Source organism: Haemaphysalis longicornis, unplaced genomic scaffold (genome assembly GCF_048455015.1).
Source record: "Haemaphysalis longicornis isolate Haplotype H1 unplaced genomic scaffold, Haemaphysalis longicornis Haplotype H1 scaffold_2, whole genome shotgun sequence".
Classification (NCBI taxonomy): domain Eukaryota; kingdom Metazoa; phylum Arthropoda; class Arachnida; order Ixodida; family Ixodidae; genus Haemaphysalis; species Haemaphysalis longicornis.
Genome location: NW_027526295.1, coordinates 163072859 through 163090163, shown reverse-complemented (window position 1 = coordinate 163090163; position 17305 = coordinate 163072859). Strand labels below are relative to the sequence as shown.

The 17305-nt window shown below is 46.0% G+C and overlaps 1 protein-coding gene across 1 annotated transcript in view; it reads right to left on the bottom strand.

The window, feature by feature from the left end:
- The window catches only part of LOC144169417 (uncharacterized), a 33331-nt gene extending 17003 nt beyond the window's left edge, over positions 1–16328 (bottom strand). Inside the window, exons 1-6 of the mRNA XM_077698549.1 lie at positions 15083–16328; positions 13542–13709; positions 10398–10565; positions 6257–6469; positions 5351–5492; positions 1195–1229 (exon numbers count right to left, since the gene is read on the bottom strand). Coding sequence (XP_077554675.1) covers positions 1195–1229; positions 5351–5492; positions 6257–6469; positions 10398–10565; positions 13542–13709; positions 15083–16162 — 1806 coding nt within the window. The 5' untranslated portion in view covers positions 16163–16328. The remainder of the gene's footprint in view (positions 1–1194; positions 1230–5350; positions 5493–6256; positions 6470–10397; positions 10566–13541; positions 13710–15082) is intronic.
- Between the last annotated feature and the right edge of the window lie 977 nt (positions 16329–17305).

Below are 17305 nucleotides of genomic sequence, written 5' to 3'. Positions count from 1 at the left end.
CACTTAGTAATGCATACAAGAATAGAAATGCTTGGAAACACAAGAGTGGTTAGACTCCTACATTACTCATCAGCCAGTGGTGAGTGCACTTGTGAGTGAGCCTGCTGACCTATGACTACACATAGCCTTGACAGTGTGCTTTGCTTCAAGGAGCCATGAAGACAAAATACAAGTTGAGTTTATTAGAAAGACTGCTTAGTCCCGATAACAATGATACCAATATCATCGCAATCTTCAAACAAATAACGGAGATGTTAAAGAAAACGTGTGAAGCCGTGGCGACCCCCTAGCCAATTTCCCGCAACTTTTCTATGACGTCACGGAACCTTGTTTGTGGCGACTGGCGGCCGCCTAACTGACCTGTCGCGACGACATGACTGGACGTCTGTAATGGCGCCTCTAGTTCTATTTGACCGCATCACTTGAACGCTAACGTGCAGTTAACGCACTGAAAATTATGTTTTATTGTTGGCCCGTATGATGTCATTCTTGCTCATAACCCGTCACTGTGGCGCAAAATTCGAAAGTTTTTAAATACTTCTTGCTTTTTTTTTCATTAAAAAAACCTCTTTTGGGGCTGTAATGGAGCTGAGTGATATACTGAATCCTAGTTCTTTCAAATTACACGAAGTTGTATTTTCTCTTCATGGCTCCTTTAACGATATTTGTGGCTCATGTGGACTGTTATCTATGCCAGCTTAGGGAAACATAGTTCCTAAGCAAGCCAGGAACAACCTCGTCCTTTTAATTTTACGGGAAGAAAAGAGGTTTCCTTTTACCGACACAGACACAAATAATGCCAATGCAAATAAAAGCTGCCTCTTAGAAATGGATCTGTCAGTAAAACTTGTTCCCGTGTCACAAGAAGGTATTAATAATTTAATATCAGTGCTATTCATTTCAGCTCCCTCTGTCACACTAGGCCCTGCTAGAGGCATTTGATAAGGGAGGCGGAGCCACTCCAATTCTTCTGTTTCATACCTCACGTCCTAAATATATTTCCAACACCCCCTGGCGGTGCTAAAACTTGTGAATTGCATAGAAAACAGCGTACTGCAAATGAATGGTATTGACTACAACTCACAGCCTATGTCCAATAGTTCGGTAGCTTCTTCTAATATCCACCTCTCAATGCTAGGCATCACTTAGAGAAAGAAATAACTTTGTGGGCATGACACTTCAAACAAAGCTCACCTCAATGCCATCATTTCTCCGCATTGTGCCGCTTCCTGCAACAAGTGCAACAAATTGGTATAACAAAGACAACATAAAAAAGTAAGAAAAATTGTGTTGAGAATGAAAGCAGCAATAATCATGATTAAAACAAAGAACTGAGATGTTCTAGCTGCACAAACCACAGAATATTGTGAGAAAACAGCATACATTCTTGCTCAAAATGTTCAATACCCTTGTTCAATACCCCACAGTGGGTATGCACTACTCGGTGGGTATGTAATACCAGAGTCCTTCAATGCCTTTCTGGTCATGAAACTTCGCCGTCACGCTATGGGAGAGCTTCGTACGCTGCCCAGGGAGGCTGCGCCGCGGCGCTGGTGTTGATCGGATGGCAGCCGGGGGCGTGGTCAGAGCGCGTTTGGCAAGGAACGGACCACGGAGTAAGATAAAACAGACGCTCGCCGCCTTATCAGCAGTGCGCTTTCGCTTTCATGTCGAGGGCCGCTCAAACGGACTTGTCATTTTGTGAGTGGCGAAAAAATTTGGTGCGAACAAGCATGCTGCTATTGCGTTCCTGCCAGCCGGTTTTGCTACAGAGCAGCGGCGGCCGCCCGATGCCCTCCGATCTGCGGAGGCGCCCCTTGCGGTAGCCTTTGTCCCCGTACGAAACTTGGCCGGGAGTTTCATGACCAGAGAAGCATTGAAGGACTCTGGTAATACTTTGCTACACTAGCAGCAGCTGCTGTTGGGAGGTTCGATAGTACAATGAGTACAACAACATACAATAAGTTTGATGTTGCTTGGCAGATCAACACGCTTAATGTTAAAACTGCCAAACATTAGGCCTAACAAGGGTGACTAACCAAGGCTCTTAGGGTGCGTATCAATTTGTGGACAGTATGGTAGACAGCAAAGGAAGCAGTCTAGTTAGACGCAACAGCAACATCGTAGCAGGTGTGTTTAAAATGCAAGCCACAGTTTCGTAAAATGTTTGCACATTATTACAATAAATATTGGGCAATAACTGTACCAGGTACAAAAATAATAAATTACATAAACTATTCAGAACAAAGAAGTTTGTTGCTGTTGCAACATTAGTATGCATAAAGGTGGTGCTGGCACTGTTTTTGAGTTTAGACAGCAAAGTGGCCTGCATTGTTATACATTTCAATGCTGTCTTTATGAAGCAGTCCTCTTTTTCAGCTTCATTAAAATTGAAAAAAAAAAAAAAACCTTAACATAGTGACTGAACCGCTAAGATGGCGACACGGCCACTTGATAGGAAAGTTGAAACACACTGTCTAATAAGGAAATCGGAACGCAGCTTCAGTCACAGTAACAGTGAGAAAAAAGAGAAAACTCAAAGGGAAAAGGACGATGATGATCAGAAACCGAATTTTAGGCAAATGCCTATTTTGTTCCTTGTGCTCCTACTGCACCACTCATATACATGACCATGAATGAGAGGTTGAGAAGGGCTTTTAGGGCGTTTTTATAGTGCCTATAAATGCCTATTTTCAAAATTGGCACCTATATGAGCACTATTTATCCTAAACTTTCACTTTCAAGTGCAGTTTGATATTGTTATCCTGTTGCCAGGAAGCTAGCATTGACTGTTCAGAACTCTGGTGGGTTCAACCTAGTCCCCTAGTTAAACCAACTCTCAAAAACAACCGCTAGCAGCACTGGAATGAGACGCAGTGACAAGAGGCACAATTTTGAATAAAAAAAAATCTGGATGTTGTGGTAGTTGCTATTGTTTCAACAATTTTCACAGTGAGTCATAGGCTACGTTCCGCATGCTCTCCAAACTGATCTCTTCAAAAAGAAGCAGTCGCAACCTCATTTCCTGAAGCATACTCAAATCCAACTCTATTTTCAATGCAACGGTTCAGCACTGAACACGACTTTTTTAGCAGATCATTCCTATATTGAAAAGCCAATGGCAAAACATCACTGCGCAGCTGGATTTCCTTACGCCTTAACATTCACACTCCCGACAGGCTCTAAGACGCGCTTTTCCATACAAAAACTGCTAGGCTGCTAAACACCTTTTCAAGTGCTCTTCAATTGTGGGGAAGTGTATTTAGGTGTGTTGGGATGTCATACCTGAATAATTCAGATGATATCACTGTATATGAGAAGACTGCTAGAGTTGTACCTAACAATCCTCCTGTAAGAGCATAATGTCTATAGTTCATTTTTACAAGCTAGGTTCAGCACTGTCGAGGCTACATTGCTGTCAACAGCCCGCCCCTTCAGGGCGCCTAACTCACCGCGAAGGAAGCGACAAAAGGTGCCGGGGCCTTGCCGTTCCACTTGCCAAGCGGGGAGAAGAAAATGTCCTTTCAGGACCCCCTTCACGGCGAGTTAGGCGCCCTCAGTGGGTGCACTGTTGACAACAATGGAGCCTCCACAGTGCTGCACCTAGCTTGTGGTACGAACCATAGATAAATCGTTGAATCTCGAGTTTATTATTTGTGTCTGTTTCTGTTGTGTTGCAATTAAATTGCATCAGACCGACATAAAGTACCGTTTTTTAAATCAGTACCTGCAGCTCTCAAGCATTCCTTTCATGTCTGTTTCACTATATTCGATGCTCGAGGAAGCGACAGCGGCTATGGAAAACAAATGCGAGCAGTGTGCTTGTTGAATCAAGCCAATGGATCACCATTAGTGCAGTGGTTTTGTGGGGCAATTGAATGGCTATGTTCAACTGCTGGTGCCTTTGTGCGATCACAAGCAATACCATTTTTAGGTTTCCCCATAGTAGATACAGGTTCCGCACGCCTTCGTTAGAAATTATTTCATCTGTGTAAAAATGTGTGGCGCCTATATTTACGACATAGGAGGCCTAAAACAAAGTTGTTTTGCCTGCCTATTCTTGGCGCCTAAAGCACACTTTTTTAACGCCTAAAAATCCGGCCTCTAATGATGATGCTATCACATTCATATTTTTAAGCTAGATGCCCTCTGCAGCACGAAACAAGCCCGCCCAAGGTGGCACATACTTGCATAGGTGTATTGAACTACACTTTATGAAAAGGCTGAGCAACTCAATCATTTCAGTTAGTCAAGTAGTTCAAACAATCAGTTAGTAGTCCCACTGCAAACACTAGGAGGGTTGGCCCCGAGAAATCTGTGCACGTACTCTGGATCCTCTGTGTGTGTGTGCTCTGAAGCCTTTGAAAGTATTACATAGTCGCACAGCACCACATATTTGAAGTTGTGTATTTGACAACACTTTAAAGCAGGTAAATATGCTGCTCCCACACAATCTCTTTTTTTGCACAAACTCTTTTTGCATCCCCGTGGAATGCGAATTAACAAGCTCAAGGGGGTATACTGGTCTTGAAGACTGAAAATGTGCCAAAATATCCATTTTCTGTGTTAATTTTACTTGCAGTCTACAGGTCCCAAAGAATGTACCTGCAAAATATTATAGCTGTACCATAAGTATTTGCAAAGCTGTTGCCCTTTGAAGCTGCCTAAATGACCATTTTCTCATGTTTCCAAACTCTGTGCCTTTTTTTTTCTCAGGACCAACTTTTTTCCCACGAGGTCAGCTGTCGGGTACTGGTCAGATTTGTGTCATTTTTGCTGCATTTGAAAGCTTATGAACTGAACAGTGCAATAAAACCACAAAATTTACAGTATCCTTTTGCTAGCCCAATTCTTTTTGCAGTTCGTTTTACAAAAACTTTGGTATAATTGATGACCAGGCATTTAGTAAGTTTACAGCAATTGTAGAAACAGCGCTAAAATTACTGCAGTGGTATGGTTGCACTCCCTGGTCTTTCTAGAGCAGAGAGGGATAAAAAATATTTGGGTATTTTATAGGTAGATAATGAAAAAATTGCCCGAATTGTAATGGCATAACATGCTAAATAAATAAATAAATGATGATAAATGATGAACATGCTGCACAACTCTGAACTTGCACCACATAGACGAAAACTGACTGCATATTTGCGTTCAGGGTGTTAAAATACACTGAATGTGTAAATCTTATGCATACAGGTTAAAAAATAACAAGAATTTCCTCAAGACCAGTGTCCTTAAGCTTGTTAAGTCTCTTCATATAGTTCGCTTCATTTAGTTCACTTCATATAGCGAAGCAAAAATTTCGAAACTATAATATTCCATTGGAAAAAGACTATGTGCCTCTACTAACCGATGCCATCAATTTCGCACAGCAGCGCAGAGAGCACTCGGTCCTGTGCTCCTGAGTGCTCGCCAGACCTTCGGCCCACCAGCGTATCCAAGTCGTCCATGAAGATGACACTTGGTGCCCTCAATCTTGCTTGCCGAAAGACCTGCACAGTGAGCACCAGCACAAATGCCTAGGGGGACCATAGAGGCACAAAGAGAGCTTTCAAAACTGACTGACTGCCAATTTCAGCACAACCGAGAATGCATTAAAATTAGACGAATAGAAAATACGGAAGAAATTTTAGTGCCACATCAAGAAATTTCCTGTACTTGCCCCAGCGGCGTTTCTGGGATTAATCCATGCACGTGAGCCAACATCAGCAACAGCGACAGTGAATAAAAAATGCCTTAATCACGAACTTCTCAGTTATGGCAGCACTGTGTCCATAAAAGGATTGTCTCTGAAAGTCGCATTGCCGAACCAACTGTGATATTATAAAAAAAATCGTGAGACAATTTCTCTCCACATCTTGGAGCTTCAAATTGAAACAAGAGCTTTCACCAAACAAATTACCAAAGGAAAATTTGAATTTTTTTTTTTTAAGAAGCTTACACGTCAATGCCAACAGACGATGTCAACCACAGGGAGGATATTTTGCGCCACCACGCAAGACTGGCAAGTTGCTAAATTACAGCCAGGAACCTTTCAGAAATTCAAAAGGTAGTGTGCATAAAGAAATCACATTTTTCAAACATGAATAAGACCAGTGCACGTGGCATACCAGACACACTCACAGAGCTTCAAAGACAGACTTGCAGCCCAGGGTTTTTTCTGTGTTACCTAGTGATAATTTATTTCCGTTCGTACATTGTTTCTTCCCTTTGTTTCAAAACCCCACGTAAACTAAGCAGGGGAGGGACAGCTCACCGTTGAGATGATCTTCTCGGAGTCCCCGACGAAGGGCGAGTACACATCGGCTGCTCCCAGGGAGAAGACGGTCGCTCCAGGGCATCCAGAGGCAACCGCCAAAGCCACAGCAGTCTTGCCGCACCCTGGCGGCCCCACCAGCAGCACGCCTCTCGGCTGGGACACCCCCAGCCTCCCAAAGGCTGCTGGGTGTAGCAGAGGGCCCTCGACTGCCTGAGGACACCGGAAGTGTGGCCAACTGACATGGGCACTTTCAATTGCGATTAAGTCGATCCAAATCGAGCCCAATCCGAATCGGGCGCTGCTACAAGGCCAGTTTCAATCGCGGTCGAGCCCGATCCCGCTCGAACTCAATCCTGGTTCCCCAAGCGCGACTGAGGTTTCCAAGCGCGATTGGACGAAACCGGTGATACCCTCATCCCTGCTGAATAACGGCACAGAAGTTGACAACTTCAACGAATGCCGCAAACTGTGTCAAATAACTTGACCCAAATAAGTATGAGGTAACATTTATATAGTTTTGCATACCTATGACCGCGCAAAGTTACCAGACACCGACCGTGTAATACATTTTTAGCACCATCTGGCGTACGTAAGTGCAACCGGTACAACTTCTCGATCAGGATTAAAACGTGCCGTGTAGCAGCGGCTGTGCGTCGAGCGCTCAAAAAGTCAATCGCGCTTTGCTTAAATCCAGCTTTAAAGTGCTCGTGTGATAGGGGTATTACATAAGTGAGCGTAGATTGTAAGGGCACAGCCTCAAACAGCTACCCCTCTTGTTCTTCCACTCTTCCCAGACCTCCTTGCAACCTCCAGATCTTTCAGCATTTGGTGCGGGATCATTTCATTGTTTGTCTTTGCACATACACACACACACGCGCTGTGGACTCTAATCTACAGCAAGGTAAGGAAGAGGGCTTGTTGGTTTTGTCTGCACTGTTGTTCGACTGCACTTCAGGTTACAGGGTACCTTCATTACATGAGTGTTCTGCATTTTTGGCCAATTCCGAAAAAACTTCCAGAAACAATTGCCGGTAAAAGATTTCTGGGTTTGAATTAACCCATAAAACTCAAATATTGGATAATTTCTGGAGTCCAAATACAAGTCGACGCCTACTTTTCTCGGACTCTTCTCAGTTGATTAAATTTATCCCAGCGCTGCTGCGCAGTTTCTTCCAGCACCGAGTTGTGCAAAATATGTCAAATCAGATGGGTGAACACTGCAATGCAAAAATGAACTCTGCTCGCAGCTCTTACAAGATAAGCATCTGGAGCAGGAAGATGGTTGTGTAGCATACCAGACAGGCAGTGTTGCTCACATTGAGTTGATAATTCAAAAAATGTGGCTGTTCAATGCCTTCCTTAAGCCTTTTATTAAAATCTACAATGTGGAAATTTATTTATTTATTTATTCATTCATTTGTTTATAAAAAAAAATGCGCCCTTCTATTCTGTGAAGATAGATGACCTGCGAAGCTGGACATAAATCTACAATTCCACCAACACGCGCCTTTTTTTTTTAAATTCGATTGTAATTGTGCGGCACCGGGATTTGAACCACGATCTTTCTGCATACGAGGCGGATGCTCTACCTCTATGCCACTGCTGCACTCCTTATGATAAATGTAACATTAAGGGAGAAGAACTGAGCGAAGTGGGTAAGGGAACAAACGCGTGTTAAGGACATATTAGTAGAAATTAAGAAGAAGAAATGGGTGTGGGCAGGGCCTGTAATGCGAAGGCAAGATAACCGTTGGTCATTAAGGGTAACAGAGTAAAACCCTAGAGTAGGAAAGCGTGGCAGGGGGCGGCAGAAAGTTAAGTGGGCAGATGAGATCAAGAAGTTTGCGGGGATAAATTGGTCGCAGTTAGCCCAGGACCGGGACAATTGGAGATCTACGGGAGAGGCCTTTGCCCTGCAGTGGGCGTAGATAGGCTGGTGATGATGATGATACTTCCTAGCGATTTAGCTGAATGAAACTTGCAAGGACTCGAGCTTTATCCTAGCGAACAAACATGGGGCTGTCTGTTTCCCTCTTGTGTCACGGGCATCTTGTTGTCTGTGTAGCACACAACCCGATCTGCTCGACCAGTGAAGAAACCAGGCATGTCGCATTTGGCTGTTTGACGTCCACGTGCAATCCTCCTGCCAGCACAACGAACACATCATCAGTGAGAGCGTGAAATTTATAGCGTTACGTGCACGCCCCCCCCTTCCTCCGTCCACTCCCCACATGTGCAGGCATAAACCGGCAACCGCTTATGTACGCGCCCTTAGCCCTTTGCAGTGCGAAACTTTTACCCACTCTCCGGCCGTTCTGGTCCGCATCGATTTTGGCAGTTTCTGGCGCCGCAGAGAAAAACACAAACTGTGCAAGAAAAACTCACAAGATATTTATTTTTCCTCTTGCATTACGCTTGCAACTCCTTTATCGATATTTCAGCAGTGTGTGATACTGCTCAAAACATTCTCCTGGGTGCAGGCTAGGGCTGTCACTGCAGGTTTTGCAGAAAATTAGTTTCCCTCCTGCCTGCTGTTGTTTTTCAATCGCTACAAGCAGCGCAGTCCTAGCTGCCTCAGCATGGGAGCTTGTAGACAAAATGGCTCTAAACCAACATTGCCTACAAGAGACCTCAGTTACAAGAGACATGTTTCCTGAGTCTCTTCAGTGTCTTTGGTAACGGGTTTTACTGTATTTGCACGAGCTTCAGCTTGTGTTAGGGAACCCTTAGTCTAAGAGAACAAAGACGGAGAACTTGGTAGTGGTGACGTGACCCAGGCACATAACTTCAGCAGACTGCATGAGCCAGTATTTTTATTTTATAGTTTGTTTTTGTGGTGATTGACGTAGCTTGAATTTGACCTTTTTTTTATGTTCTGCTTTTATCTCGGCTTTTTTCGACGTTGTTTTTAACCCCCTTCCCCATTTCTTTTCATGCAATTTTATAAAGACCAATCCACTGCTGCTCTTTACACTAATGTACTAGCATTTTGCATCAAACATGCTTGAAGTTTCCTTTGCAGCGAACAACGTTGCCATATAATAACCAATCCGCCGGTTAAAGTAGTTTGGGAAGGTCTTGCCTTTGTATACTGTATGTTCAGGCTGCGCTACAGCAGAAATGCTTTTGCAATGAGTGCTGAAAATGGCTCCAAAATAAAAGGGTGATGCCAAAACATCTGCACAAAAACCTGGCGAAGTTCACCAAGAAGTTCACCAAGTTCACCAAGGCGTCTCATTTAAGAGTATTCCTGACAGCATGACTCGCCCATTCAATATAGGCTTATTGATGCTTTTACAGCATCAATAGGCCCATAATACGTACTTTTGACGTGGGGCCCCACAAGGTCAGTCAGTACAACACTTTTGCCAAAAGAGGGATAGCAACACGATGATTTGAATTTTCATAATGGTGCAGGTAAAGGTTTCTAGTCCTTGATTAGCTGCAAGGCCACGTAAATATGTCGGTGGCTGAGTGCACTGATTAAAGGCCAACTGTACTCAAATTTCACCTCGACAAAATTTATTTTTAATGTGTAGTAAGTACCCCCAAATCAGCTGGGACACAAGTGGTAACCCCGTGAAACGCCTCGTTAATCAGTCAGAAGCAAGCTCCGCCGCAGACCACGCTGCACCTGCCGGCGGATCGCGTAAACAGCCATGACGCGCCTGTGACGCGCCGGCCGTCCGGCGTTTCTTCCTCTGGCCAGCCACGCAGCTGGAGAACCGGTTGAGCTCTGCTGCGAACGCTTCACTCATTTTCTGCCCTGTGCGCACGTAGAGCTTGCGCGCAGGCTTCTCGATTTCACTTTCAAAATCACCGATTTTTGCTGACCGCTTGCGGAGTCCACGCGCGTATTTCAGCTGTCGTATTTTGCATGTTGCTTTCTTTTTCAGCAGGCTATACGGAAATCGTGTTTTCAAGTGGTCGAAATTTTGAGTGCAGTTGGCCTTTAACGCCATCGCCAGGGCGTATCGCCAAAAGTTCCTAAAATAAAACCACGGAATGTGCCTGAACTTATAAAAGAACTTTGCCAGTAGCTTTTGCAATCTTCAGCTGGCTATACTTAATTCCGAAACAAATTGTGGTGGAAACAGGAAAAAAAAAAAAAAAAGAAAAAAGAAGAAGTTTCACTCACAGTTTGAAGCTTTTTTCTGATGTTCTCAACCCCTCCAAGCTCATTCCAGGAGAAGCGAGGGACTGCTTCAACGGCAAACTCGAGGCGGTTACTCAGGTTTGACCTAACAGTTGCAAGGGCAGCTCGAAAGTCGTCATCCGTGACGAGCGCCTCCTTGCAACTTGAAGGCTGTGAAGAAGAAGACCTAAGATGAGAAAGCTTGACTTTGAAATTAGTCACCCACACGTAAATGAATGCTAAAATTCAATAGGAAATAAGAAATGTACGATGCCGGAACCATTGTTGAATGTCAAATACATGCCTGCAGTGCAGAGAGACAAGCAAAATCACAGGAGAAAGGTCAATTACACCTGTTTCTCAATTTGTACGATTCACCTAATGAAATAAGACAGCACACCGTACAAGCACTTAACAACTTAACAGGTCCTTGTACATACACCTTGTTCAAGCCAGGGTGACTTCCTTTCACAAAAATTCAGTGTGCTGTAGTGCATGCCACGTTTTCAACCTTCGCCGCAGTATGGTTGCACAAGCAAGGTGGACATATCACAATATGCACCAAACTCTGCATATCAAGGCCTTCGTTGCTAAAACATGCACAGACTAACAGCACTCACATAATCATAGACGAGGTTCCAGGACATCAGAATATTCAAGAAACGACATGCCAGGATACTGAGGGGCTAATGAGCATGCCCGTACATAATCCGACACTTGCGGTGTTCTGACGGAGCTACTACAGCCAGGACGATGCAGGTGATTTTTATTTTACACAGAAAATTCGTCATAACTTCTGCTTGTGTTACATTTCACTTTTTAGCTCGTGGTGCTAGAGTGAAGGGCTTGCTCACGACCTACCTTAAGAATATTTCGATCTTAAGGTATTTTAAGCTCTGATCTTAAAGGAGCCATGAAGACAAAACACAAGTTTGTGTTATTCGAAAGATTTCGTGTTTTATAGTGCCCCCAGCGCTTGTCCGAATGCAAACAATGCTTTATTCACTGAGAAATTAATTAATTTAAGTTAAAATTTTGATTTTCCCACTAAATCGTGCGTTTTCGTCGTCTGCAATGACATCACAGGGCCCTGTTTACCGTTAGGGAACCTAGATGGCGCCACCACACCGCGGCAAGCCGTTTTCTGCCTTTGGTTTGTTTGTGAACGTATTTGTTCCTGGCTTGTTTTGTTCATGGAGACAATCGTTTCATGAAACATGGTGCTCGCTCGACAAATGCGGTCACGTAAGACATCATCGCTTGCGTCAATCGGCCAGTGTCGTCTGAAACAACCCCGAAGCCCCGCAGTCCTGTGCAGCTAAACCAAGCATAGTGCGCGCAGTACCAACAGCAGTACGCATCGGTACTTCTATGTTTACGTTTGCTTTCGTAACTTCCACTATTTGTCCCACCATTCTTAGGGCTTTAAAAAGAATGTGCCCTAAATTTAAGCGCAAATAGCCCGTTCGGCAAGCTTATAAGCTCTGCCTAATTTGCATTTGCTTTTGCCGCTCTCCGCCAATCGCAGAGCTGTCTGGTATGACATCATAGGTTCTGTTGCGGGAAATGAGCTAGTGGGTCGCATGGCCATTCCCCTTTTTCCTAATTATGCAGCTTATTTGAGCGAAGTTTACGTTAAAAGTGGTGTCAGTATGATTCTAATGAGGCAATCTTTTGAATGAACCAAACTTGTGTTTTCTCTTCATGGCTCCTTTAACCTACCTTAAGAATATTTTGATCAACGAGATGGACACAGTGGACTGTGCGACGGCGGTGCGTTTTCTACCTGCCAATGGTCAGCCTCGCGACGGCAGCAACGACGGGGGCAAAGAAGCAGGTATACGAGCAGGTGCAGAGACCAGAAAATGGCAAGAGGTATGCAAGAACAAGTCTTCCCTAGTGGTCTAGTGCAGGGAGAAAACAAAAACTAAGATCAGCAGGGAATGGCTATATGACAACTCGAAGGGGAGTTGTTTCCTGGCGGAGGCAAGGTGTGGGGTGCTGAGCTTGCGAACTTGAAGAGCGCGCTTCACAGCTAGCATGGCAAGGATCTGTGTACTCTGCGATTCTGCAGAAGAGACAACAGAGCAAGTGGTAGCAGCATGTCGGGGTATTTTTCCCATAGCCCGTACTTCGTAGCTGTCGGTCCCTTAGGTTCAGGACGTCGGAGGAAACTGGGAGTGCCGGGAGTGGCAACGGTGACAGCCCGGGCACAGCCACAGCCACTACGAAATGGCGGTTGGAGTCTTGGTGGTCACACAGGGCAGTTCAACGGGGTACTTGAGCTCAATTTTATGCGACAGAAGCAGTGTAGTGTTTTTTTAGATGCGACTGCATCTCATTCACTCGCCTTGTCCCTCCATACGGCGTTGTTGCCCGTCCACACCCCTTCCCCATTCTCCTCGCCGCGCGAGCTGCGCTCTCCGCCGCTCACCCCCTCTCCTCTCCAATAGCGAATACTCTCTCGCGAGGGGCATTGGATTGGATTCGATTGGGTTGGCTTGGCTTGGCTTGGATTTGGATTGGTTTGCATTAAAGTGGATTGCGTTGCGTCATAGCCACGCCACGTTGCGTCATAGCCGCGGTCGTTCCAGAACCGGTGTTCCGATTTCCATCAATGCGTTGAATGGAGCCTAACAATTCTGCTATCGCCCGTGCAACCGTAACAAGCACCGATCACTGTGATCAGCCCCACTGAAGACAAGGCTGCGAAGCGGCGTGAACGTGATGCTGAACACAAACGATTAAAGCGAGCAGCCGATTCCAAACTTCGTACACGTGATACCGAATGTGATACCATCCACTACCCATACACTTCAGCGACCACAAGGCCGTCATCGTTAACGTTACACCGCGTGTTAAATAAAGAATACATCATACGCGTTCCTCACACGTTTCACGCAATTAGAGAATCAACCCAACGGAAACACCAAGTGAACTCCCAAGATGCGTCGCATCTCCACAGGGTTCCCCTCGCGGGAAGGTGGGGTAATTTTTGTTATTGTTCTTTTTTTTTATTTTTGCTTCGCCACGCCGCTAGGCGCTGGCGACCCATTGTTAAAGGCATAGCCACCATCACTATCCCCATCCTGGACATTGTGGTTCCGTAGAAATGAAACAAGGCATGTTTCTCAAAAAACAACTTACAGTGCGCTTGATGGCAGCCATGAGAGATTCCCGCAGAAGCGCCATCATGTCTCCGAGGACAAATCCAGACGTAGACAGGACAAGGTGGCCCAAGTCAAGACCCAGCTGGGTTCCAACCGCTGTGAAGATGGCTGCCCTCTCTTTAGTCGACAGGGCTCCTAACAGCAACTGAAACGCAACAAAAAGCAAATCGACAATAGAATGACATATTAACGCAAAGGGGGCTGTTATAATGTTTGGCACATGGTTGATGAAATTTGCACAGGCAGCGTGCAGTGAGCACAATGAAGTCTACAAAAAATATTCACTAGTGTTTTGAAGCAGTTCTCTAAACTCCACTTTAAAATCCAAATTCTAAATTCTACTTGAAGATGACAAGCCCGGCTACCCCTTTTATTTTATCGTTAACAAATCCACAGGAAATGTCACGCATTTGAATTGTGAGTTGTCCCAGTGTGACCTCCAAAAAAATTTTGCCACGTCGTCTTGCAGATGGTAATCAGCCCATTTTCTGCCTATTAGCACACCACGACATGTGCCCAAAGAGACAAAAAAGAAGTGTGCAAAAGGAAAGATGTTTGTAAGTGCGCTCCGCGCATACATTCCACACAGGCTGCACGACTAAGCTTAAACGTTGTCCAAAGCTTGCACTAATAAATGAACACACCACTAGTCGCAAAGTTTGCAGGGCTTGGGGGCTGCCACCAAATATTATCGCTGTAGCCTCTGGCTGCCAGGTATCTTTGAATTGTTTGCATACAAATAAAACGCAGAGGGGAAAATGCGAGTCCCCAGCACGTGTTGCCAAGGCTATCACGATGGACACTACTAATGTGCAAATAGGTGTGCTATACACTTTGGTGGGTTAAAATGAGTTCATCCAAGCCCTGATGCTTGGATGAACTCATAATATCTATAAAACATCAATTTATATCATCAATGTCAATTTAAACATCAATGTCAATATAAAACATCTATAGCACTCCTTCAAGTGAGCTCTAGGGTTTTGTATTTTTCTGCAACTCACTTAGAAAAGGACAGGTTTAGCTACAAGACAACCTGCAATGCCGCCAGCTGCAGGGGTTTATCCAGAATTTCGATTTTGGGGGATGTCGAACTCCTCCTGGGGGGGTGTTGGTGGGCTGCTGGGGGAAATCCAAGGGTGGAGTGCTTGTGGTAGTACAAACTTTTTTGGGGGGTGTCGAAATCATTCTGAAGGGGTGTTGGGGGTGTGTATAAATCCCTGGCCAGCAGTGACAGTTTCATCATGGCTGCTATTCAAAGGAAGTGCAGGGAACAAAGGAGTGCCTGGCAGGAAGAGGGGTACCATTAGGGGAGCAGGGGACAAGAAAGTACCCTCCTGCTACCTGGTACGCTGAGTGGTGCACCGGTTCTTCCACAAGCAAGCGCCATTCGTCGAGTCAGAATTCGCCATTTCACTAGCTTCATCCAATCAGAAATGTCATGCGAAACCGTGACGCAACTAGCAACCCGCAGTTTCCCAAATTCTCCCTCTCCTGCGGCCTCCACAAAGTTCCCACCTCTTTGTCGAAACGTCCCGGGCGCCGCATGGCTGGGTCGATGCTGTTCGGCCGTGTCGTCGTGGCGACGACGAACACGCGCCGCCTGTCTTCCATGCCGTCCATGAGGGTGAGCAACTGTGTGACCAGCCTGTTGGCGTGCTGCGACGCGCCCGACGACCTTTTGACGCACAGCAGGTCCACGTCGTCGATCAGCACGATGCAAGGCAGCACTTCGCTCAGCGTCGTCGCCTCCGAGAAGATGGAGCGAAGCAGTGCTTCGCTTTCACCGGGAGCAGAACGACACAGATCAGGTCCCCTGACAGTCAACAAGTGTGCGCCGCAGTGCTGAGCGACTCGCCGGACCACGCTAGTTTTGCCGGTTCCCGAGGGACCCGTCAACAGAACGCCGCGATGAAGTTGTAAGCCGACTGCTTTGAGGGTCTCGGGGTACTTGTGAGGGAAGGTGCAAAGCTTCACAAGCAACTCCATGGGTTCGCTTAACGTCTGCTCCCAGACGTTCGAAAATGGCGCGTGATCATCGCCATCCGACTTGTACACCATGTTCGAAACTATGATCTTCGTGTTGCCCGTAACCCTGCAGGCGTCTGATGATGAAGGCGACACTTTCTCGATGCGGATTGCGTGCACTGCGCAGAGCCGAGATAGAGGGCGGTTGGACGGGCAGAGCAGCACCGCGCCGTCTTTCACGTAATAACTGCGCATTATTTTACACAGCCAATGCGGCATGCGCTCACGGCGGACGCCGTGCCACTTCGCCAAGTCATGGACAGACTGAAAGACGACCGTGACTACTACATGGTCGGCAGGAAGGCTTGCGCCGAGAAATTCGACGTGGACGTTGCCAAGGTCGGCTCCAATGGCAACGTCGTTGCTCCGAAGCTCAACTGTTTTGTCCAGGTAGACGACGTTGCTTGTGTACTGGTGTGGGTACACAATGCACAAGTACTTCTTTCCGAGCACGGTCACTTCAGCGAGCGATCGCGGCAGGCATTTTCTTGCTACTAATTCTGAAATGGGAACTTTGCAAATCTGGGTTCCGTTTAGGCGATCTTCACTTCCGCCGTACGTTAACACCATAATTTCCTAATGCATCGAAGTAAAAGACTTGTTTCACGTTCTCGCGTAGGTCAGAAGATTGACACGAGGAAGCTGTAAACATAAACACGTGCGTGACTTGTTGCTGTCCAGTGTCACCAGCACAAGAAGCGCTTTCTACTGACTCTAGCCAAAGTGCGACCGCAACGTGATGTGCAAACTTTGCATAACAAAATAAAAATAGAATAAAAACATGTCTATAACTATTAAATTTGGAAGTATATTTGAAGTTCAATCACTGGAAACCAGAACTTTGCTGGTAGCTTTGCTACAAAAATATAAGGTTAAGTCTCCTGCCACGCGCGTGGCACGAGCTGCGCCCCCCTGGCAACAGCTGCTGCCACGCAGAAGTGACGTCAAGCTAAAGTAATCACGTGACTTCCTGTGACGTCACAAAACAAACGTCATATTTACGTCATTTGATCATGCCACTTTTTTGTGTTGACGACGGCAGCCGGGTGTTCGCGTCCTGTGCCCCGATGTTCTCCGCCCGTGGTTCGAATGGCAGGCCTGACGCATCGTTACGTCCTTATCTCCCTGTACAGCGGCTGCCTCGCGGCGCTTTTTTCTTGTTGGGAGTGCTTGTAATTATTTAGATTGGGTATTTTTTTGTGAACTTGCTGTTGCACGTCTTGGTAAGCCTAACGCATTGTTTTCTGCACGCTGCTTCGCCCCGCTTTTTACATGCTCCTAGAACTGTACTGTTGTCGTTTAATATTTTGTAAGCTTCACGTTGTTTTGCAGTTCGCGTGCTATCGGCTTTACGCGCCTGCATTTGTTGTCTACTTGTGCCTCGCTTCTTCCATGCCAAGCCTTGTGTTCTGATTCTGGAGTGGTGGCTCAATTATAAAACGTAGGGATCAGTATTTTCCATCGCGTCGCGCCGTGGCGAGCGACGTAGTGTCAGCGTGTGCACGAATCGAGTGTCGTCAAGTAGCGCACGGCATCATCGAACGCAATCCGATCTCGCATGTAGCTTCTGCAATTTTTCCCCCGGGGCAGTAGTACTGTCGCCGAGAAATGTATCCTAACTATTCCACAGAAACGATCTGTGCACGTGGCGCTGCAAAATCCGCGCAGGGAGCGCAGTTGCACTTCCGTGGGTGGAGCCCAACTGCCCGTCCA